General features: G+C 40.8%; 2 protein-coding genes across 2 annotated transcripts; both read left to right on the top strand.

Annotated features, from left to right (window-relative positions):
- The first annotated feature begins 502 nt into the window (after nucleotides 1–502).
- LOC122048327 lies at nucleotides 503–3,011 on the top strand. The gene is made up of 8 exons (XM_042609913.1): nucleotides 503–523; nucleotides 654–717; nucleotides 794–1,239; nucleotides 1,310–1,436; nucleotides 1,506–1,790; nucleotides 1,867–1,968; nucleotides 2,631–2,672; nucleotides 2,745–3,011. Coding segments are annotated over exons 1-7 (1,035 nt in total). The 5' UTR covers nucleotides 503–521; the 3' UTR covers nucleotides 2,640–2,672; nucleotides 2,745–3,011.
- Nucleotides 3,012–21,944: 18,933 nt separating this feature from the next.
- LOC122048318 (scopoletin glucosyltransferase-like) lies at nucleotides 21,945–23,659 on the top strand. The gene has a single exon (XM_042609906.1). The coding sequence runs from the start codon at nucleotides 21,995–21,997 to the stop codon at nucleotides 23,543–23,545; it is 1,551 nt and encodes a 516-aa protein (XP_042465840.1). The 5' UTR covers nucleotides 21,945–21,994; the 3' UTR covers nucleotides 23,546–23,659.
- Nucleotides 23,660–26,329: the final 2,670 nt, after the last annotated feature.

The raw sequence follows: 26,329 nt of genomic DNA, 5'->3' as shown, positions 1-26,329 counted from the left end.
GGATGAAATTATAGAGATAGAATACCCTGGTCCAGAAATGCGAGTTATCTTATTTATGTGTCGTTGGTTTGATCCTATCAGAGGGATGAAGGTGCATCCATGTTATAATTTGGTTGAAATAAATCATAAAAGATTATATAAGAGATATGAACCTTTTGTTTTGGCACAACAAGCGATTCAAGTGTTTTATGCTTCATACCCTAGCTTTAAACGTGATAAAATGGATTGGTGGGCTGTTTGTAAAACTAAAGCACGGAAAAAAATAGAGGAACATTGGGAAGACATTGCATATCAACAAGAGGAGGTTGTAAATACATTTCAGACCGAGGAATATATTATTCCAACATTACGAGATCCTAGCGGAGTAGTGATAAATGTGGATGCCAGTGAATTTCATGAGGTTGATGATAATGATGAAGATGATGATGATGATGAGGAGGAGGAGGAGGAGGAGGAGGAGGAGGAGGAGGAAGAGGACGAGGACGAGGACGAGGACGACGACGACAACTTTGATTTTTAACATGTACGATAAGTTTTTTTATATTTAATTTTAATTTGTAAATTTATAAAATTCAAAGTTTAATTAATTGTCTACATAATATCTCATTGTTAAATTTATATATGTTATATTTGTGCTGTTTTTTGTTCTATAGGTCATTAGAGGTGAGACATTATCACTGCAGATTCTCGCTCTCTGGCTTTTATATTATGGATATTGTAAGTTTTTCATATTTCTTCAGCAAGCATTAAGTTTTTTATTTCTTTTATTCTAATTTTGATTTTTGGTTGACAGTTTCGACGGGCACGCCATAGACGACACCATTCAAGCATTGGCCAGATTGATTCACCGTCTGATAGGATGGTACCTACGCCCTCCCCTCAGGCAGGACCTTCTCGTGGGCAGTCGCCAGCAGAACCTTCTCATGGCCAGTCGCCGGCAGGACCCTCACGTGGACCGTCCTTGGCAGGACCTTCATGTGGCCAGTCACCGGCAGGACCTTCATGTGGCCAGTCACCGGCAGGACCTTCACATGGCCAGTCACCGGTAGGACCTTCATGTGGCCAGTCACCGGCAGGACCTTCACATGGCCAGTCACCGGCAGGACCTTCATGTGGCCAGTCACCGGCAGGACCTTCACATGGCCATTCACCTTCCCCACTTGAGTCGCCGATACCTGCCAGACACTCAACCGTTGATATTGCCGACGCTCGACTGCATATAGTCCCTCTTGGAGACTCGTAAGTATTAAAATTATTATATTTTAACTATCTTAATTATTTAACGTTGTTTATTGTAATTTTATGGTAGATTTGAAAATTCAGTAACTGTTGTTCGTGAGATTAATCAAATTGTGAATAACTTTTGGAAAGGAGACTCAATGTCATACTCAAGCACTCCAGCACCCACAAAAGAACTCTGGTGGTGCGAGTTTAAGGTATAGTTAATTTATTTTATATATAAAACAATTACGTTCATGTATAATCTATTATTTTTTTCATTTCAGCGATTATTTAGTTGGGACCCTTATTTTGAGATGGAAGTTAAAAGAATTTTCAAAAAGAAATGTGGTGATCACATTCGGCATGTATTAAACCATGCCAAAAGTACTGGAAAAAAGCCTCCCTTTATCACGACGGACAATTGGGTTAGGATCTGCAATTTTTGGCAAACTTATGAGTGCAAAGAAAGGAGTTTGCGGAATAAAATAAATCAAGCTTATAATTCTGGAGACTCACGTGCAATATATGCAGGAGGATCTATAAATATCGAGGAGCATTCACGTAGATTGGTAAATTTTCAACTCTACAATTAGATTTTTAATATATTTGTTGTTATTATATTATTTCTAATCGTATTATTTTTAGTCTAGGGATTTGGGAAAAGAGCCCGATTTTATAGACACTTTCGTCCGCACTTTTCAAAAAAAAGACAAGACTTGGAGTGGAGATAGAGCTAGAATAATTAAGGTTTGATTTAATCTTTAATCATAATTTTAACTTAGATTTTATTACTTATCTATTTGCTCTAATTAAGGTTTTAATTTTTCATAGGAGAGATATGATGAGCTATCATTATCTCAAAGAAGTTCAGGTGATGGTGATAATATTGAGGGATCTGAGCCGTCTGTTACTAATAATTTAGATTTATGGTTAGAGGCCAGTGGGGGAGTCAAAGGGGGAAGGATAATAGGTATGGGTTCTATGAGTAGAATCCATAATGTTCCTCGAAGATCTTTATGTTCTTCTACCCGACCGCAGTAACAGCACAAATTCATAGCTTAACTGAAGAGGTTGACAATTTGAAAGACATAATATCTCAAAGGGATCAGCAAATTTTAGAAATTCAAAAACAAAATTCACAAAGAGATCTAGATATGGTTGAAATGCGTAAACAGCAAGCCTTTCTTTTACAACAATTTCAACAATTTAGATCGGGTTCAAGCTATATTCCTCCTGGTATTGGTGATGATGCTAATGACGATGATGATGTCGATGATGATGCCGCCGATGATGTTGATGATGATGCATGAGTGTTTGTAATTAGAATTTTTGACTTCTTTTATTCTATCGCTTTTATAAATTCTTAATTTTTGTATTTTGATTAGTATTCTTATTTTTGTTTCAAACAGGGTTGGTAGGTGAAGATGATGGTGGTATTGATGTAAAAATATGTAAGTCTTTACCTATTTACTTTTGTGTTGGTTTATAAGATTTTCTTTTTCTTTGTTTATCTTTTGTTGTAGGTAGAAGAAGGATTTGGACTGAGAAGGATCTCCATAAGATTATCTTCAACTCTATCTTTTTCATGTTCTTGTATGATATTGGAATTTGGATACTATGACATGTTTGTTATAACTTTATTGTAGTGCTTGGTTTAGGGTGTTAGTTGTAGTTGTATATTGTTGTAGTTTGTATTGTTGGATGATGATGTGTTGTATTGTTAGTTTTATGCTCTTAGTTTAGGTTGTATATGGAACAACATGTTTTAATGGTGCATGTGTTTGGGTTTATATTATTGATGTTTGAATTTATTTTGTTGTACACTAATATGTTTGTTGATTTATGATTTATATTTGTGTTATTGTGTTTAGTGGTGAATATGTTGAATATGTTAATGTGTTTATAGTGCTGGAGATGTTGAATCTGTTTGAATCTGTTTAGTGTGTTATATATGTTGAATCTGTTTGAAAAAAATTGTAATAGGAAAAAATATTGAAATTAAATAGGGCTGGATATTTTTTTTTATTTTTGGGACAAATTTTGCAACGAATTTAGATTCGTTGGAAATATCGTATTTTATCAGAATACTGCAACGAAAAATATAAATTCGTTGGAAATTTCCAACGAATCCATATTTTCGTTGGAAATTTCCAACGAAATATAAATTCGTTGGAAGTTTCCGACGAAATATAAATTCGTTGGAAGTTTCCAACGAATCCTAAATTCGTTGGAAGTTTCCAACGAATTCTAAATTCGTTGGAAGTTTTCAACGACTATGATTTTTGTTGTAAATTTCCAACGAAAATATGGATTCGTTGGAAGTTTCCAACGAATTTAGAATTCATTGGAAACTTCCAACGACAATATGGATTCGTTGGAAATTTCCAACGAATTTATATTTCGTTGGTGATTTCCAACGAATATGAATTTCGTTGGAAATTTCCAACGAATATGAATTTCGTTGGAAATTTCCAACGAATATAAATTTCGTTGGATATTTCCAACGAAAATATGGATTCGTTGGAAATTTCCAACGAAATTGTATTATCGTTGGCAATTGCCAACGATAATACATTTTCGTTGGTAATATTACATTTTTAAACTTTTCCAACAAATAATTATTCGTCGCAAATCTGTTTGTAACGAATATGTTTTTTAGTTGCTAATTTGCAACAAATTTAGGGTTCGTTGGAGATTTTTTCTGCTGACATTTCCAACGAATATTTATTTTCGTTGCAGTTTTCCAACGAATTTTGCAACGAATTTTAATTTTGTCGCAAAGTTTCTAACGAATTTTGCAACGAATATGATTTTCGTTGCAAAATTTCCAACGAAATATTAATTTTTCGTCGCAAAGTTTTGGGACGGCAGATTTCCAACGAATTTTTTTTGTTGCATTTTTCGTCCCAAATCCAATTTCCAACGAATTTTTTTCTAAAATTTGTTGCAAATTTTGTCCCTAAGTGACAGTTTTTTTGTAGTGCTTGCATCCCTTGGAGCTTGGTTGGTATTGTTCTTCATCCTTGGTGAAGCTTTTGCTTTGGCCGAACCTAGCAAGGAGGAGAAGAAGGTGCTTAGGTGGTTTCTCATCTTGGAAGATCGTTGCCCACACAACGTCCGAGGTTAGAAGAGGAATATGGTAGAAGATCAAGAGGTCTTTCTAAAAGGTATAACTAGTAATTTTTCCTTTCCGCATCATACTAGTTATTTTTGGAAATAATACCAAATACAAGAGACTTATGATTCTAGTATTTCGAATTTATTTTCAATGTAGTGTTCTTATGTTTTCTTCTTTTCCTTGTGATTTGATTGTTCCTTTCGGTTAACCTAAAGTTATTTTAGGAAATTAAATACTAGCTTTCCTTAAATGATTTTGTCTAGTCAGTGGTGGTTGTTCCCATATCCAAGAAGGTCATGTGCCTCGCCACGTCAGTACTGGGAACCAATTATGGAAATTAATATTTAATGGAATTAATAACTTAGGTGATTTGGATCAAACGTGTTAAGTTCCACAGGAGATCCAAGTCTAAACCTAAAAGAACAAATAGATTAAGTTTTGGATCAAACGTGTTAAGTTCCGCAGGCGATCCAAAATTTAATTTAAAAGAACACATGGTAGCTAAGAAAAGGTTCAGACCTTTGTACAAAATTTTTGTACAGTGGAACCTCTAGGTTTTCCGAGTAGCAACCAACACCATGCTTATGGGAGGCGCCCTCCATGCTTATGGGAGACGCCTTCAAGCTGAAGATAGAGTTTCCATACCTTATAAAAAGGGCCCTGGAGCTAGGAAATTAATCATCAACTCTTGTACTCAATTCCTAACAACGATTAAGCTTTCATAGTGTGTAAAAGGCTTCTCCACCTTCATAGAAGGAGATTCTTACTGAGCTCTTGCAACCGCCTTGGATTAACAACCACCTAGGTTGTAACTAAGTCAAACCCTAAGTCTTCTTAAGTTCTATTGTTTTCTTTTATTTATTTCTATTGTACTTTAAGAGTTGAAAGATCAAGGAAGGTATCTTTTTCTATTTCAGACAATTCACCCCTCCCCTCTTGCCGGTCCGTTGCACCAACAAGTGGTATTAGAGTCCAATAGTCTCAGAAGGACTAACCACCGTCTGAAGTAACAAAGATCAAAATGATGGCCGGTGCAAATATTCACCCCCAAAATTTGACGGAGACTTCGCTACATGGAAACGTCGAATGGAGGTATTTTTTAAAACGGATTTTGATATTCTATTAATAATGAAATACAGTTTTGTAGCACATACGGATCAGAAAGGAGCCGAGAAAGAAAAATATCAGTGGACGAAGAAAGAGCAAGCCGATTTCGTGGCGAATAGGAAAGCAGAATGCCATTTGCTCAGCGTCCTTCCGCCCTAGGAGGTCAACCGAATCGACAACTACATCTCCACCAAAGATCTCTGGGAGAAGTTCCTGGAGCTCCACGAAGGTACTTCAGAAATGATGTTAGCAAAGTGGGACATCCTTCGAACTTAGCTAACAAATCTCTAGATGAACAATGGAGAAAAGGTAGTGTAACTCCAAGCACGAATCAAGGAGTTGATAACTCAGCTAAACAATCTCGGAGAATCGGTAACAAACCAAGATTCGATCCGGTATGCGTTCAACGCCTTCCTAAGAACTTCAGAATGGGCGTCCTTAGTAGATGCATACTACATCTCTAAGGACTTTGAGGTAAGTATGCTAGAAAATCTATTTTCTACCTTCGAACTTCATGAATCTCGAATTACAGATTCAAAAGACATAGAAAAGACAAACCTCAACGTTGCCCTAAAGGCAAGGATAACAGATCAAGAGTTTGAGACATCCATCGATGAAGAAGAAACGACTCTACTGGTAAAAATGTTCAATAAATTTCTTAAGTCTAATAAGTTTAAATTGCAGTCAAGAAGGCATTATCGAAACAAAAGAACTATCTGATGCTACAACTGTAACAAAGAAGGGCACATCAAGGATGACTGCCCAAAATTGAAGGAAAAGAACAACTACAAAAAACCAACTTCCTCCAAATACAAAACCATGAAGGCCACTTGGGATGATTCTTCATCCTCTGATTCCGAGGTAGCAGCCTTCTTGGGACTAGCGCTAATGGCTAACCATCAAGAAGAAAATGAGACCAGCTCAGAGATGAGCATAGATGAAGGGGGAGGATCAGAAGAAGAAAGCTACGATAAAGGGGGAGGATCATAAATTGAGGTAAGTGAGGTACGTGCTCTAACCCCCAAACAGTCTTTTCATTTTATCAAAGTTCTTACAAGAGACTTAGTGAAATCATAAAAATAGATTGCTGAGTTAAACATAATATTAGATAACCTGAAATTAGGGAATGAAAAATTAAAATTGTAAGTTGAAAATTCGAAATCAGATACATGTTGTCAAAAACCAAATATTTTTCAAAAGTCTAACCTTAAGATTTATGGAAAATTAAATTGGTACATTAAAAAACATCAAGGACAACTTAGAAGAATATCTAAAGGATATGTACCCCCTAGATATTTAATTAATCTAGTATAAAGGAACCTCTATTGAGTTTCAAAATTCTATCTAGATTAAAACCTTCTGTTAATTTTCATAAGAAAGTAAATGTTTTAATTCCTTAAAAGGTTTTGTCTAGAAGTGGTTGATGATTCAATAACCAAGAAAGCCTAGTGCCTCACCACAGCCTGGAAGCCGATTATCGAATTAAATGTTTAATTGACAAACTGACAAACAATTAAGATAATGCTTTTAAATTCTTATCAACTATTTAAGTGTTTCAAGGTTTTTTTGGAAATTTATAACTTGGAAATTGTTTCAAATTTTGTTTAACTTGGAAATTGAAAATTTTGAAAATTTACAACTTGAAATTTTTTTCTTTCTCGAATTTTTTTAATCTATACCTTTTTTTTATGTGTACCCTATTTTTTGATGTGATCAAAGGGGGAGAGATAAGTACAAGTTTAGGGGGAGTTAGAATATTTTGTCAAATTATTTTATTTTATTAGTATTACAATTTATTTTTTGCAAACTTTATGCTTGAAATGATGTTAGTTCTGTAATTTCTTTAAAATTACTTGTTTGTTTTACCCTAACTTGAACTAAGGTTGATGCACATCTAAAAGGGGGAGATTGTTGGACCTCGTGGCTATTTTAATGTGATCAACCAAGTTAGCTTGGGTCATATTTTGTTTTAATCCCTGTGTCTAAGTGTGCTAGAGCTTAGGAACGTAGAAAGTCGAGCGGAGGACGTAGTTGGCGAGAAGGACAGTACGGGAAGGGAGCTAACGGGCTCGGTGCGTCCGAGGGACAAAAGATGTGTGGAAGAGTACACCAGTGGATGAGAAGAATGTATGTGATGTTCGAATGAGGAGAAGCCTGCTCGAGGAGAAGACCGAAAATTGGGTTCGGGGTGAGCCCTATTTCGGTTGGCCGCAATCACCTAAGTGATCGGAGCTTTGGAAGAAGAAAAGGAGTGAAAAGAAGCTAGAGCTATTTATACGCTGCAGCATTGAGGGTGCCCTCCACATTGAGGGTGCCCTTCACATTGAGGGCGCCCTCCATGGCGTTGAGGGCACCCTCAACCCAGTCAAAGTGACTATTTCGCATTTGGATAAAATTTTATCCAAATTCCACGCTGGAGGCACCCTCCATACTTATGGAAGATGCCCTCAAGCCGAAGATGGAGTTTCCAGACCCTATAAAAATGGCCCTAGAGCTAGGAAATTAATTATTAACTCTTGTACTCAATTCCTAGCAATGATTAAGCTTTCATAGTGTATAAAAGGCTTGTCCACCTTCAGAGAAAGAGATTCTTACTGAGCTCTTGTTGTTGGTCCCTTTGGAGGCCGACAAGAGGGAAGGGGTGAATTGCCCTGCACAAAATCAAAAGCAAACCCTTCTTGGACTTCTTAAACTAACACTTGCATAAATAGATAAGAGAAATAAACTAAAAAAAAGAGGCACAAGATTTTACTTGGTTATAATCGGGGAGGTTGTTAATCCAAGGAGAATGAAGCACATTAGATATCTCCTTTCAGGCGGAGAAGTCTCTTACAACATTCAAGCACAGAAAAATAAGAAGCTAAACTAACAATGAAAGCATATAAGTGTTGTAATCAGAATTGCTTGTCTTGTTAAGCTTCTTGGACCAAGGCTATATATAGCCTTAATCGGGACGCCTGGAAGGGTTCGAGGTGCCTGAGAGGGGATAAAACTTTATCCCTTCTCTCATAGATCATGTTTGACCGTGATCTGGATAATATCCAGGTCCGGGCACTCGGAAGGGTTCCAGGCGCCTGTACCAAGAAAGTCAATAGTGTTGACTTTTTTTGTCCGGGCCCTCTGCTCCGGTTCAGCTCACCTTGGTCTGGGTCTTCCACTCTGGCTCCGCTCGCTTGGGTGATCTTGGCCATCTGGAATAGGGCTCACCCAAACCCAACTTCCGACCTTCTCGAGTAGGCTTCCACTCTGGCTTCGCATCCCTCAGAATTGTCGCGTGCTTCCTTCTCGTCCGCCAATGTACTCATCCGTAGCTCTTCGTCCCTCGGACGCACCGAGCCCGTCGGCTCTCTCCCGTGCTGACCTTCTTGCTAGCTGCGTCTCTTGCTCCCCAAGCAATCTTCTGCTCCGACTTCTCGTCCCTCGAAAACACCGCACGCTTCCTTCTCGTCCGTCGGTGTACTCTTTCGTGGCATCTCGTCCCTCGGATGCACCGAGCCCGTCGGCTCTCTCTCGTGCCATCCTTCTCGCTATCCGCGTCTTCCGCTCGACTTCCTGTGCTCCTAAGCTCCTGCACACTTAGATACAAGGTTAAACCACCACAGGACCTGACTTGTTTGATCACATCAAAACAATCTTGGGGTTCCAATAATCTCCCCCTTTTTGATGCGAACAACCCAAGTTAAGCTAGGCTTAACCAACATAAATTAAGAGTAATAAAATTTTGCATGAAAGTGCAAAAAGAAAATTTTTTTAAAGCTTCCTCCCCCTTGACTTAATATCCCCTTCTCCCCCTTTGATCACATAAAAAATGGGATTCCTTAAAACGTCTAAGGGTACATTTTCAAGACAAATAAGAGAATTTAAACTTTGAATTTATCAAGTTAAAATGATTTGAAAAAAAATTGTTAATCTTAAACACGAGTTTTAAAAAAATGATAGTGAAAGCCTTAAGTCAATTTTGAAATCTTGAAATATTTTCTGAAAAATAAAACATGTATTTTGACAGAAGAAAATACCTTTTCAAGATTTAAACAAATTGTATAGAGATAAGCCTTTAAAGCAATTGAATAAAATCAAATGAATTTTTTTTGTAAAAAAATTACGAAAAGAATAATGCTAGCATACTCTTAAAAACAAGAAAATTTTAAGTTATTGCCAATTCTTTTCATTGTAATACTTAAATTTTTATTTTAATTTATCATAATTTCTCAAATTTAAAGTAGAGAATTTTGAACATACAGAAAATTTTAAACTCTGTATTTGTTCTTCTAACATGTTATTTTCTATTTTTAGTTTGTCAAAATCCTTTAATCGACAAACTGTTGCTTGAGTTTCTTTTAACTCACTATTCTTTGTTAATAGCTTTTTAGTTTCTAATTTGCAAAAATCTTTCAAGAATATGATTTCTAATTTGCAAAAATCTTTCAACAATATAACTTTTACTTTGCAAAAATCTTTCGACAATGTTTTGATTGAATTAATCAATTGGCCAGGAGGTGGAGACCATACCTGACTTACTTTGTCAGCTGTTAATTCTCCCCCTGTTGAGTTGTTTTCTTTCGAAGACTCTCCCCCTTCATCATGCTCATCTAAAATGAGCTTTTTGTGTTCTCATGATGGAATTCGACTGTTAGGGTTGTTCCGGCAATTTTCTCGATCTCGGACTCTTTTGACGGTGACTTGGGGTCCAGCGAGGAGTTGGATTCAACTTTAACTAGTTTTTCATAGAGCTTCAAGAACTTTTCCCAAAGTTCTTTTGCACTTTTGTATTTTTCGACTCTGTCGAGATCCTTGTCAGGTAATACGCTCAAAAGGTTGGACTCAGCCTTACCATTTTCCATAACATCGTTGCGTTGCTCGTTAGTCCATTGATGTTCCTCAAGTTCTTCTCCTTCTTTGCTTTTGGGCACTTCAAAACCATATTTCATTGTTAGACACATATTAAAGTCAGTTTTAAAATAAACCTGCATTCATCGCTTCCAAAACGTGAACTCCCACTCGAACATTGGTGAGCAGATGTTAGCTCTGACCATCTTGTTGCTTCGGTCGACGGTTAGTCCTCCTGAGGTGTCCTTGCTCTGATACCATTTGTTGGTCCCTTTAAAGGCCGACAAGAGGGGAGGGGTGAATTGCCCTGCATAAAATCAAAAGCAAACCTTTCTCGGACTTCTTAAACTAACACTTGCATAAATAAATAAGAGCAATAAACTAAAAGAAGGGGTGAATGTAACTTGAGTTTCACTTTTTGTAATGTACAAAATGAGACGGTGGAAGGTTCACTCGAGATGGGGTTACGAGGAGGGTGCGAGCAACACAAGGTGGTCAAAGGAAGGAGCTTGAGAAGCTGTTGACCTTAGGTTGATCATCCGATCTTCTCATTAGCTTGAGAAGATCGTAGTAGGGCCATGACTAATCACAAAAATTAATTAATTGCTTGTGTGTGTGTATGTGATGCATGCTAGATTAGATTAGATCTAAGTCGCACACATGATGCACCTCCATGATTAGATTAGATCTAAATCGAGTATATGATACACATCGTCGATTAGATTAGATCTCAATCGCGTCAACTCAAAATGCCTACCATGTCGTGATACCTATCACTACCTCGATAACATGTAGTTGTTTAATCTACCAAAGCAGAGCAACACATATTATCTTGGTAAGGTACGGAGGGACAATCTTGGTCCCGCCTATCAATGCATGGGTGAGTAAAAACTCAATTAGATTGAGTACAACTAGTTAAATCAAGTTTAACTGTAGGCATTTATCCAATAGTTGGAAGATAGGACAAAATCACGTTTATATTAACTCTTGGGCGAATTAGCCAAAGCTAACTCGAGTTTTAATATAAATACGGATCTTGATCCTATAAACAAGAGTTGCATAGAGATGTAATTGGTAATTAGTTATCTACCGATCATACTAAGTCTTGGACGATTTAGTCAAATCTAACTCAGGGCATAGTATGATGTGGATCTTGTCCCACATGAATTCTATAATTCAGTGCGAGCATCATTTAATTAAAGGCCTAATTAGATGATTAATAGAATATGATATTTATTTTTCTATTGTAGATAACCATGACGTCAAATACGAACTCTTTCTCCCTGCGTTCCGTCCTTGAGAATGACAAGCTCAACGGAGCTAATTTCCTGGACTGGTACAGGAACCTGAGAATCGTTCTTATACAGGAATGAAAACTGTACGTCCTGGAGCAGCCCATTCCTGAGGCACCTCCTGTCACTGCCACGCGAGCTGATCGTGATGCTTACAAGAAGCATCAAGATGACGCATTAGATGTGTCATGTCTTATGTTCGCAACCATAAACTCTGAGCTTCAGAAGCAACACGAGTTGATGGGCGCTTATGATATGGTTGAACATCTTCGTCAACTATATCAAGGACAAGCGAGACACGAGAAATTCGAGATCTCTAAGGCACTGTTTCAGTGCAAGATGCAAGATGGGACTCTCGTAGGCCCATATGTACTCAAAATGATTGGGTACATAGAAAACCTAGAGAGGTTGGCATTCCCGCTTGGCCAAGAGCTGGCCACTGACCTGATCTTGCAATCCTTGCCAAATAGCTATAGTCAATTCGTTCTAAATTATAACATGAACAAAATTGACAAGCCACTGCCCGAGCTGCTTAGCATGTTAAGAACTGCTGAGCTCAACCTTAAGAAGGTTAAGCTCAACTCTATTCTGATGGTTCAGAAACACAAGGGCAAGGGCAAGCCCAAAGGTAAGGGAAAGTCCCAAGCCAAGGGCAAAGGCAAAGCACTGAAACCCAAAGGAGGGGTCGCCAAGGATGCTACCTGCTTCCACTACGGTCAGACCAGACACTGGAAGAGGAACTGCAAAATCTACCTGGAAGATCTTAAGAAGAAGAGAAGTGAGACTTCTACTTCAGGTATATATGTTATAGAAGTCAATCTATCTATTTCTTCATCATGGATATTAGATACCGGATGTGCTTCTCACATTTGTACTAATGTGCAAGCACTGAGAAATAGCAGGACATTGACGAAGGGCGAGGTGGACCTACGCGTAGGCAATGGAGCACGGGTTGCTGCTGTTACTGTAGGAACTTATCATCTATCTCTACCTTCTGGGCTTGTATTAGAATTAGATGAATATTGTTATGTGCATGCTTTAACTAAGAACATAATTTCAATTTCTTGTTTGGACAAGAAATATTTTATATTTATAATAAAGAACAAATATTGTTCAGTTTATTTAAATGATATGTTCTATTGTAGTGCACCTCTGATGAACAGACTATATATTCTAGACCTTGAGAACCCTATCTATAACATAAGTACCAAGAGGTTCAAGTCAAATGACATGAACCAAACCTATCTCTGGCACTGTCGCTTAGGTCATATAAATGACAAACGCTTATCCCAGCTCCATAAAAATGGTTTGCTGGACTCATTTGATTTTGAATCATATGAGACATGTGAGTCATGCCTTCTTGGCAAGATGACCAAGACTCCCTTTAGTGGACACAGTGAGAGAGCGACTGACTTGTTAGGTCTTATACATAGTGATGTATGTGGCCCTTTCAGTGTCACTACTAGAGGTGGTTATAGGTACTTCATTACATTTACTGATGACTTCAGTAGATATGGTTATGTGTACCTGATGACACAAAAGTCAGAATCCTTTGAAAAGTTCAAAGAATTCAAGAATGAAGTACAAAACCAGCTTTGCAAGAGTATTAAGATACTTCGATCAGATCGAGGTGGTGAATACCTTAGCCATGAGTTTCGTGACTATTTAGCTGAGTGTGGGATTCTATCTCAACTCACTCCTCCTGGAACACCACAGTGGAATAGTGTATCCGAAAGGAGGAATCATACCTTATTAGATATGGTACGGTCTATGATGAGTCACACAGATCTTCCTATGTATCTTTGGGGCTATGCTCTAGACACAACAACCTTCATTCTCAACCGAGTTCCATCTAAGGCTGTAATAAAGATACCATATAGGATATGGACTGGGAGAGATGCCCAGGTGTCTTTTATGAGGATTTGGGATTGTGAGGCTTACGTTTAACGTCAAGTCTCAGACAAATTGGGACCCAAATCCGATAAGTGCTATTTCAATGGATATCCCAAGGAAACGAAGGGATATTACATCTACATTCCTAGTCAACACAAGGTAGTTGTGGCTAAAACTGGGGTATTTCTAGAAAGGGACTTTGTTTCTAGAAAAATTAGTGGGAGTACGTTCGATCTTGAAGAAGTTCAAAATGTGGACCATAGCACTAAAGCCTCGATGGAAGTTGAACTGGAACAACAAAGTGTTGTGGATGATGTTGTTCCACAAGGAGTTGAGGAACCACAACCAGTTCAAGTAGACCTACCTCTTCGCAGGTCTGATAGGGTACGTCGTCAGCCTGAGAGATATTCATTTCTCTTGTCTGACCATGATGACATTGTACTCATTGAGGATGAGCCTACCTCCTATCAGGAAGCTGTGATGATACCAGATTCCGAGAAATGGCTAGAGGCCATGAGATCCGAGATGGAATCCATGTACACTAACCAAGTATGGACTTTGGTTGATCCACCTGAACGGGTCAAACCCATTGGGTGTAAGTGGGTCTTTAAGAGAAAGGCTTACATGGATGGACTTATTTATAAGGGTCGCTTGGTAGCTAAGGTTTCAAGCAAATTCATAGTATTGACTATGATGAAACCTTTTCTCCAGTAGCGATGTTTAAGTCCATTCGGAGCATGCTTGCTATTGCAGCATACCACGATTATGAGATCTGGCAGATGGATGTCAAAACCACGTTTCTGAATGGAAACCTGCTCAAGGATGTGTATATGACACAACTTGAGGGTTTTGTAGATCCACAACATACTGGCAGAGTATGCAAGCTGCATAGGTCCATTTATGGACTAAAGCAAGCTTCTCGGAGCTGGAATCTTCGATTCGATGATGCAATCAAATAGTTTGGTTTCATCAAGAATGAAGATGAACCTTGTGTCTACAAGAAGGTTGTAGGGAACACAGTTGTCTTCCTTATATTGTATGTGGATGACATACTACTCATTGGGAAAGACATCCATTTACTGCAGTCTGTCAAGACGTGGCTAGGGACTTGTTTCTCAATGAAGGACTTAGGTGAAGCATCCCGCATTCTAGGTATACAGATCTATAGAGATAGATCTAAGAGATTGCTTGGCCTAAGTCATAGTACATACATTGACAAGGTATTACTTCAGTTTACCATGCAGAACTCCAAGAAGGGATTTCTGCCGATGTCACATGGTATGAGTCTTTCGAAGACTCAAGGTCCCTCTTCTAGAGAGGAGAGAGACCGCATGGATCAGATCCCTTATGCTTCAGCCATAGGATCTATCATGTATGTCATGCTATGTACTCGTCCTGATGTCTTGTATGCTTTGAGCATGACGAGCAGATACCAGTCAGATCCAGGTGAAAGTCACTGGATAACAGTCAAGAATATTCTTAAGTACTTAAGAAGGACTAAAGAATATTTCTTGATATATGGAGGTGATGACGAGCTAGCTGTAAAGGGTTACAGTGATGCTAGCTTCCAAACTGATCAGGATGATTATCGATCGCAGTCAGGGTTCGTGTTTTGCATAAATGGTGGTGCTGTGAGCTGGAAGAGTTCGAAGCAGTACACAGTTGTTGATTCTACAACAGAGGCCGAGTATATTGTTGCATCAGAAGCAGCAAAGGAGGCAGTTTGGATCCACAAGTTCATTACTGAGCTTGGGGTGGTTCCTAGCATAGCTGATCCCATAGAGCTCTATTGTGACAACAATGGAGCAATAGCACAGGCCAAGGAATCTCGCTCACACCAGCGAACCAAACACATACTACGACGCTTCCATCTCATTCGAGAGATCATCGATAGAGGAGATGTGAAGATTTGCAGAGTACCCACTGAGGCTAACATCGCAGATCCCTTGACCAAGGCTTTGGTACAGAGAAAACATGAAGGTCACACTAGGTCATTGGGCCTTAGAGCCTATACTGATTGACACTAGTGCTAGTGGGAGATTGTTAGTTAGAGCCCTAGAGCCAATCATTTGATAATTGTTGTATGGACTCGTTGTATCATATTCTTATATATATATAAATGCATTTGTTTATGGTTATTATGTTTACTTGTATTGGTGCCAAATAACTAAGTATAATAGCGTCCTTGAGTAGAAGGTTCTTACCTATATCAATCGGTTAATTGAATCAATAGTGAGATGATATAGGGAACACTACTCTTAATCATTCCTAGTCAAGTATTAGCATTCAAGGACAATGTTAATGCGACGAGACTAGCATGTAGGTCAACTCGATGACTTGATCTCACAAGTCATGGATATGGAGATATCAAGTTGACACATGGGTATGTATTGGAGAATGTATACTGAATAACCCGCCATGAGAAAGTATCATGGATCGTTATATGAGTGTCATATACATTCTCATGTGGCTATTAGTATGACTATTAGTCCTTGGACCTGAAGTCACCATGGTTCCCTACATAAGGAGTTACATACTTTGGCTTTGTCAAACGTCACCCGTAACTGGGTGGACTATAAAGGTGATTACTGGGTATGTAACAAATTATGCGGAGGGATGTGAGTGATGTAGATGGGATCTATCTCTCCTATATGACGGGAGTGACATCGATATTCTTGATAGAGTGAGACCACTAAGTGCATGGTCATGCCCAAATGAGTCAATATGAGATGTTAAGCTCATTTGATTGAGTGAGTCTACTTGGGATTCAAGATTTAGATTGATTAGAGGATGACACGGTCTATGCCTCACATTGATCAATCTAGATGTCAAGGATAGACGAACACTTGTCATATATTGTGAGGGGTCACAATTAGTAGTCATAAGGTAATGTTGGATCTCAACATTCTTGTAACTTGGGTAGTAATGATGTGTTGCTAGATATCGCTCATTACTTATGCTTCTAAAAGGGTTTAGGAGCATTGCCAATGTTACAAGAACCTATATGGTCACACACAAAGGGAAAATTAGATGAAGATTAGGTTCATTTGATGAACCTAAAGAATTAAGTCCATGTGATGAACCAAATTGGATTAAGAGTAATCCAAATTAGGCTAATTGAGTTGGACTCAATTTGGTTCATGTGTTAGATGAGTCTAATTTGGACTTAGACTCATTGAGTCAATTTAATTCAATGAATAGAGATTCATTAAATTAAAATTGACTTGAACCAATGGTTAGATTTGATCAACCATGGGAGAGAAGTAGTCAAGTTTGACTTGACTTGAGAGGAAGATGAAGGGTCAAGTTTGACTTGACCATTTTCCACCTCAATTGTGAGTTGGCATTAAGTGAGCTAATAATGATGTGCCACATCATCAAGGCTAGCACATGTGTGTGCCACCTCATGAGGGAGACCAAGAGTTGTGACTCTTGGTATCCCATGGAGGTTTAAAAGGCTTTGAAGTGGCCGACCACTTTATGGTTGTGTGTGAGTTTCATTTTGATTTTATAACTCTCATCTTCTTTCTCAAGCTCTCTTCTCTCCCTCTCCTCCACCTTGGCCGAACCTTTCAAAGGTGCTAGCACACCTTTTGTTTGGTTTCTCCATCTCTTGCTTGTGTGGATACACATAGAGGAGTATCTACTTTGATACTCTTGAGATCCGGCGAACCTTAGACGAGCGGGATTAGCGAAGGGCATTACATCAAGGGTAAAGCTCTTCTCCTTTGTAGATCTAGTTTTGATCTAGGCTAGAAACTCGTACTTGAAGTTTTACCTAAATTTTATTTCTTCGCACGGATCCGGTGGGGAGGTTTCAGGGTTTTCGCAATGCAAAAAGTGATTTTTACAGTCCGAAAAACCCAACAAGGAAGTAGAGTCTTAAGCGGCGAGCCATGAGAACCAACCTATAAACCAACTACTCGAGGGTCATGTATCGAGACTTGGCCCCTTTTAATAGGTGGTTGAAGCAGTACACTGGCCGTTGTACATCATCCTGTTCTTTCACTAACACTGCCTCCACAGCCTCAGGGGTAGCTAACAGATATACCAGAGCGGTTCCCCAGCAATAGGTTTAAACAGTGAGGGTAGGGTCTCCGGGTGCTGCTTTAGTTCCTTGAAATCTTTGTTGCATTCTTCGTCCCACTTAAACTTGGCAGCTCTTCGGAGAACCTTAAAGAAGGGGAACGCTTGATCTGCTGATCGGGATATGAACCTAAAGAGTGCCGTGATTATGTCCACCAGCTTCTGGGCTTCTTTCAGATTCTGAGGCGCCTACATTTCTCGGAGTGCTTGAACCTTCTCTGGGTTGGCTTTAATCTCTCGCTTGTTAACGAGGTATCCTAGGGATTTTTCCCCTCGATCTTCAAATAGGCACTTCAATGGATTTAACTTTAGCTCATATTGCCACAGCGTGTCCTAGGTCTCCTCTATGTCAGAAATCAAGTTTATTGCCACGGTGTATTTGATGAGGATGTCATCCACGTAGACCTCTACATTCCGCCTTATTCGCTCTGAAAAGATCTTATCTATCATCCTCTGATAAGTAGCCCCTGCATTCCGTAACTCGAACAGCATGACCGTATAACAGAAAGTATCGTCGGATGTTATGAAGCTAACTTTCTCCTGGTCTTCCTGAGCTAAAGGAATTTAGTGGTATTCTTGGTAAGCATCAAGCATGTTGATTCTTTCGCAGCCTGAAGTTAAATCCACCATCTGATCGATCCTTGGCAATAGATAACATTCTTTAAGGCTGGCCCCGTTGAGGTCCCAAAAGTCGATGCAGACCCTCCACTTATTGTTAGGTTTGGACACCAAGACCATGTTAGAGAGTCAGGGCAGAAATTGTACTTCTCTAACGTATCCTGCTTTCAAGAGCTGATCAACTTCAACTCGGATGATCTTATTTTGTTCGACCGAGAAGTTTTGCTTCTTCTGCTTGACCGGCTGGGAATCAGGCAGGAGGTGCAGCTTGTGCTCAGCTACCTCGAGCTTGGCTCCCGGTAGCTCCTCAGGGGACCAGGCGAAGATGTCCCTGTTGCGCTTTAGACATTCGACCAGATTCGTCTTAATCTCGATAGGCAGGTCGCTTGATATGCGAGTGACACTCTCTAGATGACCAGGGTAGAGATGGACCTCCTCCCAAGGAATAGGTTCTTCGGCTATAGGCAGAGGCTCCTTTTAGATGACGTGGATTCCTCCATCCTGGGTTCTTTGAGCCTTGTAGGCCTCGACTTTCACCATGTAATATAACACCTGGGAGAGACCAATTGTTTGCCTTTGACTTCCCGGATCTAGTCTCCCACAGGGAATTTAATCTTCTGATGAAAGGTGGAGACTGCCGCTCGAAACTTGTGCAGTACGGGTCTTCCTAGGATGACATTGTAGGAGGATGGAGAATCCACTACGATGAAAGTGCTCCTCCACGTCCTCACTAATGGTTCACTATCCAAAGATATGACTAACTTAATTTGACGTATTGGTCGGGAAGTAGATACAGGTTGGTGCTCACTAGTGTCGATCTGCATGCCTTCGAATGCATTCTTGAACAACACATTGAAAGAATTTCCCGTGTCAACAAAAACTCTAGTCATGCGACTGTTGGTGATGACAACTTTGATTATGAGGGCATCATCATGAGGAAGCTCCACTTCATCCAGGTCTTGCAACTTGAAGCTGATTACGGGCCCTGCAGCTTATTCCCGGTTGCACCCCACCGCATGTATCTCCAAGCGGCGCTCATGGGACTTTCGAGCTCTGGTGGAGTCTCCATCAGTGGATCCTCCGGAGATCATGTCGATCTCCCTAATGGCGGCATTTCCCCAGTTCTCTTCCTTAGGGGATTCCATTTGCTCCTTGTCCCGGCCTGACAACTAAGTTCCCTAACCTCTGCTCTCGGGCAGGGGTTTACTTGATTGCCTTACTACAATAGGTTGGCTGGTCAGCAACTTCTGAAGCTTGGGCGCGATCTCGGGCGGAGGCAGACCCAGTTCAATTGCCCGCCGAGAATCTCGGGTGAACTGGACTCAATCTCCTATGGAATAGGTGTGGGACCTATGGTAGGTACAATAACAGGCCCCCCACTGACCAGGTCTGGGGGTTTAAACAGCTTCAACTCGTTGCGCCACCCTGGATTCCTGACTATGTAGAAATCCTTGTCGGGCATCCTTGGAGTGGGGAAAGGGTCGAGCTAGAGGTTGGGGCGGTCTTCTCTTCGACTTGTTGGAAGGAGCAGGTGCCTTGTCTACTTTCCGTCGAGCCGCCTGGGCTTCCTCTATATTAATGTAGTTGGCTGCCTTCCCCAGCATCTCATCAGAATTCTTCACAGACTCTCAAATGAGGGCTTGAAAGAACTCTCCTTTCACCAGACCGTGGGAGAAGGCGCTCATCAAAATCTCTGAGGTAACGGACGGGACATCTTGGACTACCTGGTTGAAGCGTTTTATGTAACTTCTCAAGGGTTCTGCAGATCCTTGCTTAAAGGAGAAGAGACAATGATCTGTCTTATGATATTTCCTGCTACTAGTGAAATGACGCAAGAAAGTGTTCTTAAAGTCCTAAAAGCAGGTTATAAATCCGACAGGCAACCTATCAAACCACCTTTGTACCGAGCAGGATAGGGTATTTAAGAATACCCGACACTTAATGGCATTGTTGTACTGATGTAACAGCACAGCTTTCCAAAATTTGCAAAGGTGATCTTCTGGATCCCTGCTACCATCATACTTCCCGATGGCTGGGGGTTTATACCCCATTGATATTTTTTCCTAAAGCACCCTCAAGGAGAAAGGTACTTGCAACTCCTCGGGCAACTCCCTCAGCTCCTCCCTGACAACTATGACCTTCCCCTTCTTCGATTCTCTGGGCGGGAAACTCTCGGCCGTCGAGGCCTAGTGCTGCTTTTTCTTATTGTTATAATAGTCCGAGCAGGGGTCGCGATAGAAATCTTGGGGGAAATCCTCAGGCTGCTTCCTCTTAGATCCCCTGTCTGAAGCGTGGGTCTAGTCCTTTGAAACTGCAGGCATCTTATGTGGTTATGAAGCAGTGGTGTGCCTCTCGGAACCTGCTCGCCTCTTGGCTTTCTTGAACAGTTTGTACTCTCTGGCTGTCATAGTGACGTTGATTTTGCCCGTGTCCTCCATCGTCTCGTTCCAGAACATTTGAAGGAGATTCCCACAGACTATACTAAATTGATCCTGTCCGAAATCTGAGTCTGACGAATGCCGACTGAGATGGTGCTGGTATTGACAGAGAGGTGACTTTGACACACCTAGTATGTGCACTGGAATAATAAACCCCCACATGGAACTCAGGGGCAGTGGTGACGAAACCGGCGGTACTCAGGCTCTGCACACACTCAGATAAGCACACAGAGCATTAGAGACCATAAGCCAGAGAAAAAGTCCCCGGCGCAAGCCCTCCGATGCTTAGTCAAGTACTTTTTCCCCAGAAGAACAGTGTACAAAGGAAAAAAAGAACTGTAGAAGACGAGTACGAATGTGTGCGTACCTAGCTAAGGGAGAGGACCTCCCTTTGTGTACCTTCAGAGTCTGCATGTCGTCAGAGAATGTCAGATGTTAGAGCCTGTCGGGTGAGAGAAGATGTACGGTGGCCTCCTATGGGTGGAAAGAAGGTTTCATTCGTAGGTGATAGTAGACGATTGGAATATTCCCTGACGCATGACAGTTATTCTCTAACAGGAGAGTACGATTCCCTGATATTGTTTGTCGCTTAGCGCTTTCCATCCCGCCCAAGTTTAGCTATGGACAGCTTGGGATGACCGTTCAGAGGTATCACCTGACTTGAATCTTGATGATGAGACTGAGTCGTGGCAACCCGCCTGGGCTTTATCTGTTATCTGTATCTAAGACTGTGGCGAGGGACCCATCCATCATGCCTTGATTGCTGCAAGGCCAACCGAGAGTTGTTTTAGTGAAAGTACCCGACCTGCTCACACGACTCGAGCTGGGGAAGTCTAATCAGTCAAGGGCAAGTCAGGAACTAATCCAGGGCGCCTCTTACGTCTCAGATCTGGGAACCTGCCCTGTCTGTGGCTGACCAGGAATTATGCGACTGATGACACGAGGCAGTGTAACTCTCTCTTTCTTCTAACTGTTGACTGTCACGTCCCTTTGACCTTTGACCATCACACCCCCATAACTTTTCACTATCTTTAACTATCATATCCCCTTAACTTCTATCCACCACGTCTTATTGAAACCCACCTTTATATACAATATCACTTATATTTAATCAATTAATTTAGAAATTTTAAGTTTGTTCTGTACTTCCAGTATGAAATAACATTAGGAAATCCACCGGTTAATGAATTAAAATCGGTGAGTTAAAAAAACATCAAAATTAATTAAAAGAATAATCGAAATGAGAAAAAAAATCGGTATTTATTATTAAATTCATTATTATGGACTTAACGTAGATTTTTATTTTTGAACAGTTGGGTGTGAATCAATCATTCAAATCCGGCTTTCCACTCGAACAGGACTGAACACCGGTTCAGGTTAACCCCGCAATATAAATGGACATAGAGGAGTGCTTTCACCGAATACCTTCGAGACTCAGACTAGCGATGAGTTCCGTCGCCGAAACCGACGCCGCCGATCGGAGGCCACTCCGTCTCTTCTTCATTCCCTACTTCGCCTCAGGCCACCTGATACCTTTGGTCGACATTGCCCGCTTCCTTTCTTCCCGCGGAGTCGATTCCACCATCCTAGCCACGCCCTGCAACGCCGCCCTCGTCCGCGCCACCGTCGACGCCGCAGCCGGCGCTGGCCTCCGGATCCAGCTACTCGAATACCCCTTCCCGTCCGCGGAGTCCGGCCTCCCTCCGGGTGTAGAGAACATCAGCGCACTTCCCCCCTCTGAGTGCCACAAGATTGACTCCGCCATCGCCTTCACCCGCCCCACCCTCGAACACCTGCTCGGCCTCCACCACCCTGATGCGGTTGTCGCCGACGGCCATTTCCCGTGGACTATTGATATCGCTCGCGAACTCGGCATCCCGCGCATCACGTTCGGCGCGTTGGGGACCCTGGCTTACTGCGTCTCGCATTCTGTATTGACGAACCAGCCGTTCAAGGACGTCATCCGCGACGACGAGCGCGTTCCCATCCCGGACCTCCCTCACCCGTTGTTACTAGCACGATCTGAGCTCCCCGACTTCCTTGTCCAGGATACTGTCTTCGGTAGCCTCATGGAAGAAGCCCGCGAAGCCGACAAAGCAAGCCTCGGCATCATCATCAACAGCTTTACCGAGTTTGAGGGGATCTACCTCGATTACTTCCATCAGATGTTGAGCATCAAGACCTGGTTCGTGGGTCCTGTCGCCCTGATGGATTCTGAAGCCGTCGGCCTCGGGGTCCGAGGTGGCAACGTCGACCCTGTCGCCGTTGCGAACAGAGGACGTTGCCTCTCGTGGCTCAGCGAGCAAGAGCCGAGTTCGGTAGTGTACTCCTGCTTCGGTAGCTGGAGCCAGTTCACTGGAGAGCAACTCAGGGAGATGGCGCTTGGGCTAGAGGCTTCCGGCCACCCGTTTTTGTGGGTGGTGCGCGAGGCGGACGGGGCCGAATGGATGCCGCATGGGTTCGAGCAACGGGTGAAGGGGCGCGGGCTTGTTCTTTGGGGGTGGGTCCCGCAGGTAGAGCTGCTTAGCCACGCCGCCGTCGGCGCGTTCGTGACGCACTGCGGGTGGAACTCGATTCTGGAGGGCGTCTCCGCCGGGTTGCCGATGGTGACGTGGCCGATCGGGACGGAGCAGTTTATAAACGAGAAGCTGGTGGTGGAGCGATTCCGCGTGGGTGTCAAAGCGTCAGACAGCATAAGGAGTGCGATTGATCCAAATCGGACGATCATGAAGGCAACGGAGCTGGCAAAGGCGATTGGGAGCATAATGGACGCTGGGGAGGCGGCCGAGGGAACGAGAAGGCGGGCGAGGGAGCTCGCGGAGAAGGCTAGAGCGGCGGTAGAGAAGGGTGGATCGTCCGACAAGGGGTTGAACGATTTGATAGAGGATATATACGTCTGGCACGAAAACAAGAAGTCCGCCGCCGGGAAGGCAGTCAACATTTAGCTTTAGCAGCGTGATCGTTGATTTCTCTGTTGATTGGTGTTCACTTGTTTTGTTTTCAGAATAATTGCATGGAAGCCCCTATTTGTTATATGTATTACTAGTATTTTTCTCGTATATTCCTCTTAATTTTGAAAACATAGAAGTAACATGTAGCTATTAAATATTATTATAATGTTCCAAATTGTATTGCATGTGTTCCGGTCAAATACCGTGTGTTTCCATTTGGAAATTTGTAAATTCATCCACGTAAAGAACGATAATACCGAAGTCTTCTCCTAACTTCTTCCCATAGCACCGTGGTTATCTACAGGGAACATGCCTTCCCCGTACTTTACCCATCTACACTAATAATTAATAATTATTAATAATTTATATCTTTAATATTGATCTAAGGACGGATTAATAAGAGTATTTAAGATGAATAAATCATTTTTTACCACGTAATTATCTACATAGAGGTTCTCTCTAAATAGTGTGATGGCTAAGACACAAGATGTTATCATATAAGATTTTGATGTCGAAATTTAGAGGATTTGAGCATGTCTTTTCCCATGTCTTGTCACCTGTACTAATGACTAGTAGTCACTTGTGATTTATCTTCTCCGTGTTGGCTTAAGAACATAAGTGTTGGTAACGATTTAAATTATTTATTGTTATACTTGCATAGGAAAGTATAGGATGTTACAGTTTCCTTATTCATGTATTCAACCTCACTGTCCGAAGGTTCTTTAGGAGAGATTTTATGGGATTGTTAAATCAAGTTAGTCCAAGGGATTGTGGGCCTTGGAGTAGTAGTCACGGGACTATGAACCGAGTAAAAAAAATATCTTTATTTTCTGTTGTGCATTTTTCTATTTTATTTTTCCGATACGTACTCTATTTATGAAAATAATTTTAAAATAGGAAAAAGATTCACCCCTCACCTGTTCGTTTCAATCCTACAAGGACATGAAACACACTTCAACATAGGGTTGGAAGTGGCCAAGCAAAATGTAATCTGATTAACTGAACCGTGTTAAGTTGTTATTTACCTTCTGAGTTATCATTTGCCTCCTGAGATGATCTTTTCATAATGTACTGAGTGTTGGTACAATCAACTTCCAGGGGTTTGATGTTTGATAATTACCTAAGTCCAGTTAGTTTGACGAAGGACTGATCCAAACAGGATTTGATTCTTGAAAGAGAGAAGTCTAGTTAAGATTAGATAATTAGTAAGGGTAAGTCCTAATCGGAGGTTTGGTAGGTAAGAAGTCTACTTAGTGGCTAGTTATAATTGGAGATTAGGTAAAGGGAAGTCCTGGTGAGTGAAGCTAGATAGTGAAAAGTCCTAGTGAGTGAAATTAGGTAGTGGAAGTCCTGGTGAGTGAATCCAAATGATGAAAGTCTTAGTAAGTCAAGTTAGGTAGTGAAAGTCTTAGTGAGTGAAGTTAGACAGTAGAAAATCGTAGTGAGTGAAGCTAAACATTGGAAAATCCTAAGGGCAGGAAACTTTATGTAATGAGTAATCTTGGATAAGTAAACTTCAAGCATATGTTATCGAATGGTTTCCAGTCGACTGCACGTGGTCGACTAGACCAGCGAATCTTGAATATTGCTAACACTACTTTACTTTAATATTTTATATCTATTGTGCTAACTTGATATTGTAGGAAAATCTTAGTTGATCAGATTGATCATATACTAAGATAGATTAGAAAAAATCCAAACAGATCTGGATGATTAGATATTTGGTAAATAAGGTTAGGTAAATAATGGGAGGAAAGAGATCTAGTGAGGACGAATCCCAATGGGACTGTAAGCATTGATCTAACTTAGATTTATTTTAAAAATTTAAGTTGAGATCAAAACTAGATCCTAGTCGTGTCGAACATGATCCTAGTCGTGCTCGAGGTGTCTCAACTGATTGGAGGTGCCCTGAGCAAGACACTAGAAGCACCCTGGATGGATGAAGATGCCTCCGAGCAGATAAACTTCACAGATGAAGTTTTAACCATTAGAAACACTTTGTTCTAGGTCATTAGAGGCGCCTCCGCCCTCCAATATAGTATAAAAGAAGGGTTCAACTAGCTCTTTCCACATCACTTCTGAACAAGCTTTTTCGATCATTCTACTGCGTTGTCTCTCCGCTACCACTCTATTGTAACTTTGCTATAATTTTGCTACGCTCAACTGTCAGAGAGATATCGACCTCGAGTTATGAACTATATCTACTACAAGTATAGCAAAAAGTGCACTTTCAACTATTACTATACCTGTATAGGTAAATATAAGTTGTTATACTTTTTTATTTTTTAATCAACCTCTTTATCTAAAAAATTTTTGAAAGAGATTTTAATGAATTAATATGATGTAAGAAATTGTATGTGTCATTGAAGATTTTAACTCAAGCAAATCAACTTACGTATTTATTTTTTAATATATTATTCTTACTAAATTTTTTTCACTGCATATTTATTTCCTGGATAAATTTTTAAAATTGGAAAAAATATTTTAAAATGAGAACCATCCTCGCTCGTTCGATTCGATCCTACAATAGTCACGTTGGCTTTGACGGTTTCGAACCGATATATTTTTTTTAATCTATGTTGGAGTGGATTTAAACTCGCGATTCCAGTCATGCGACTCCGGTTCAATTGCCCTTACCGGAGATGACAGGTCCAAACTGGACTTGGAAGGCGACGTTAAATGAGTAAGATCTCAGCATTACGTCATGATGAGTGCAATGTTCCGTAAACAAGTCGGGAAATAGCGATATATTTGGATCATAGTTGATTAAAAAAATCA

This window comes from Zingiber officinale, chromosome 1B (assembly GCF_018446385.1).
Source record: "Zingiber officinale cultivar Zhangliang chromosome 1B, Zo_v1.1, whole genome shotgun sequence".
Classification (NCBI taxonomy): Eukaryota; Viridiplantae; Streptophyta; class Magnoliopsida; order Zingiberales; family Zingiberaceae; genus Zingiber; species Zingiber officinale.
This window is presented reverse-complemented; position numbering and strand designations above follow the sequence as displayed.

Coding starts and splice junctions, on each gene's coding strand:
- LOC122048318 (XM_042609906.1), top strand. CDS start 21,995: ATGGACATAGAGGAGTGCTTTCACCGAATACCTTCGAGACTCAGACTA.
- LOC122048327 (XM_042609913.1), top strand. Junction 718..793: donor GCTTTTATATTATGGATATT/GTAAGTTTTTCA, acceptor TTTGGTTGACAG/TTTCGACGGGCACGCCATAG. Junction 1,240..1,309: donor ATAGTCCCTCTTGGAGACTC/GTAAGTATTAAA, acceptor ATTTTATGGTAG/ATTTGAAAATTCAGTAACTG.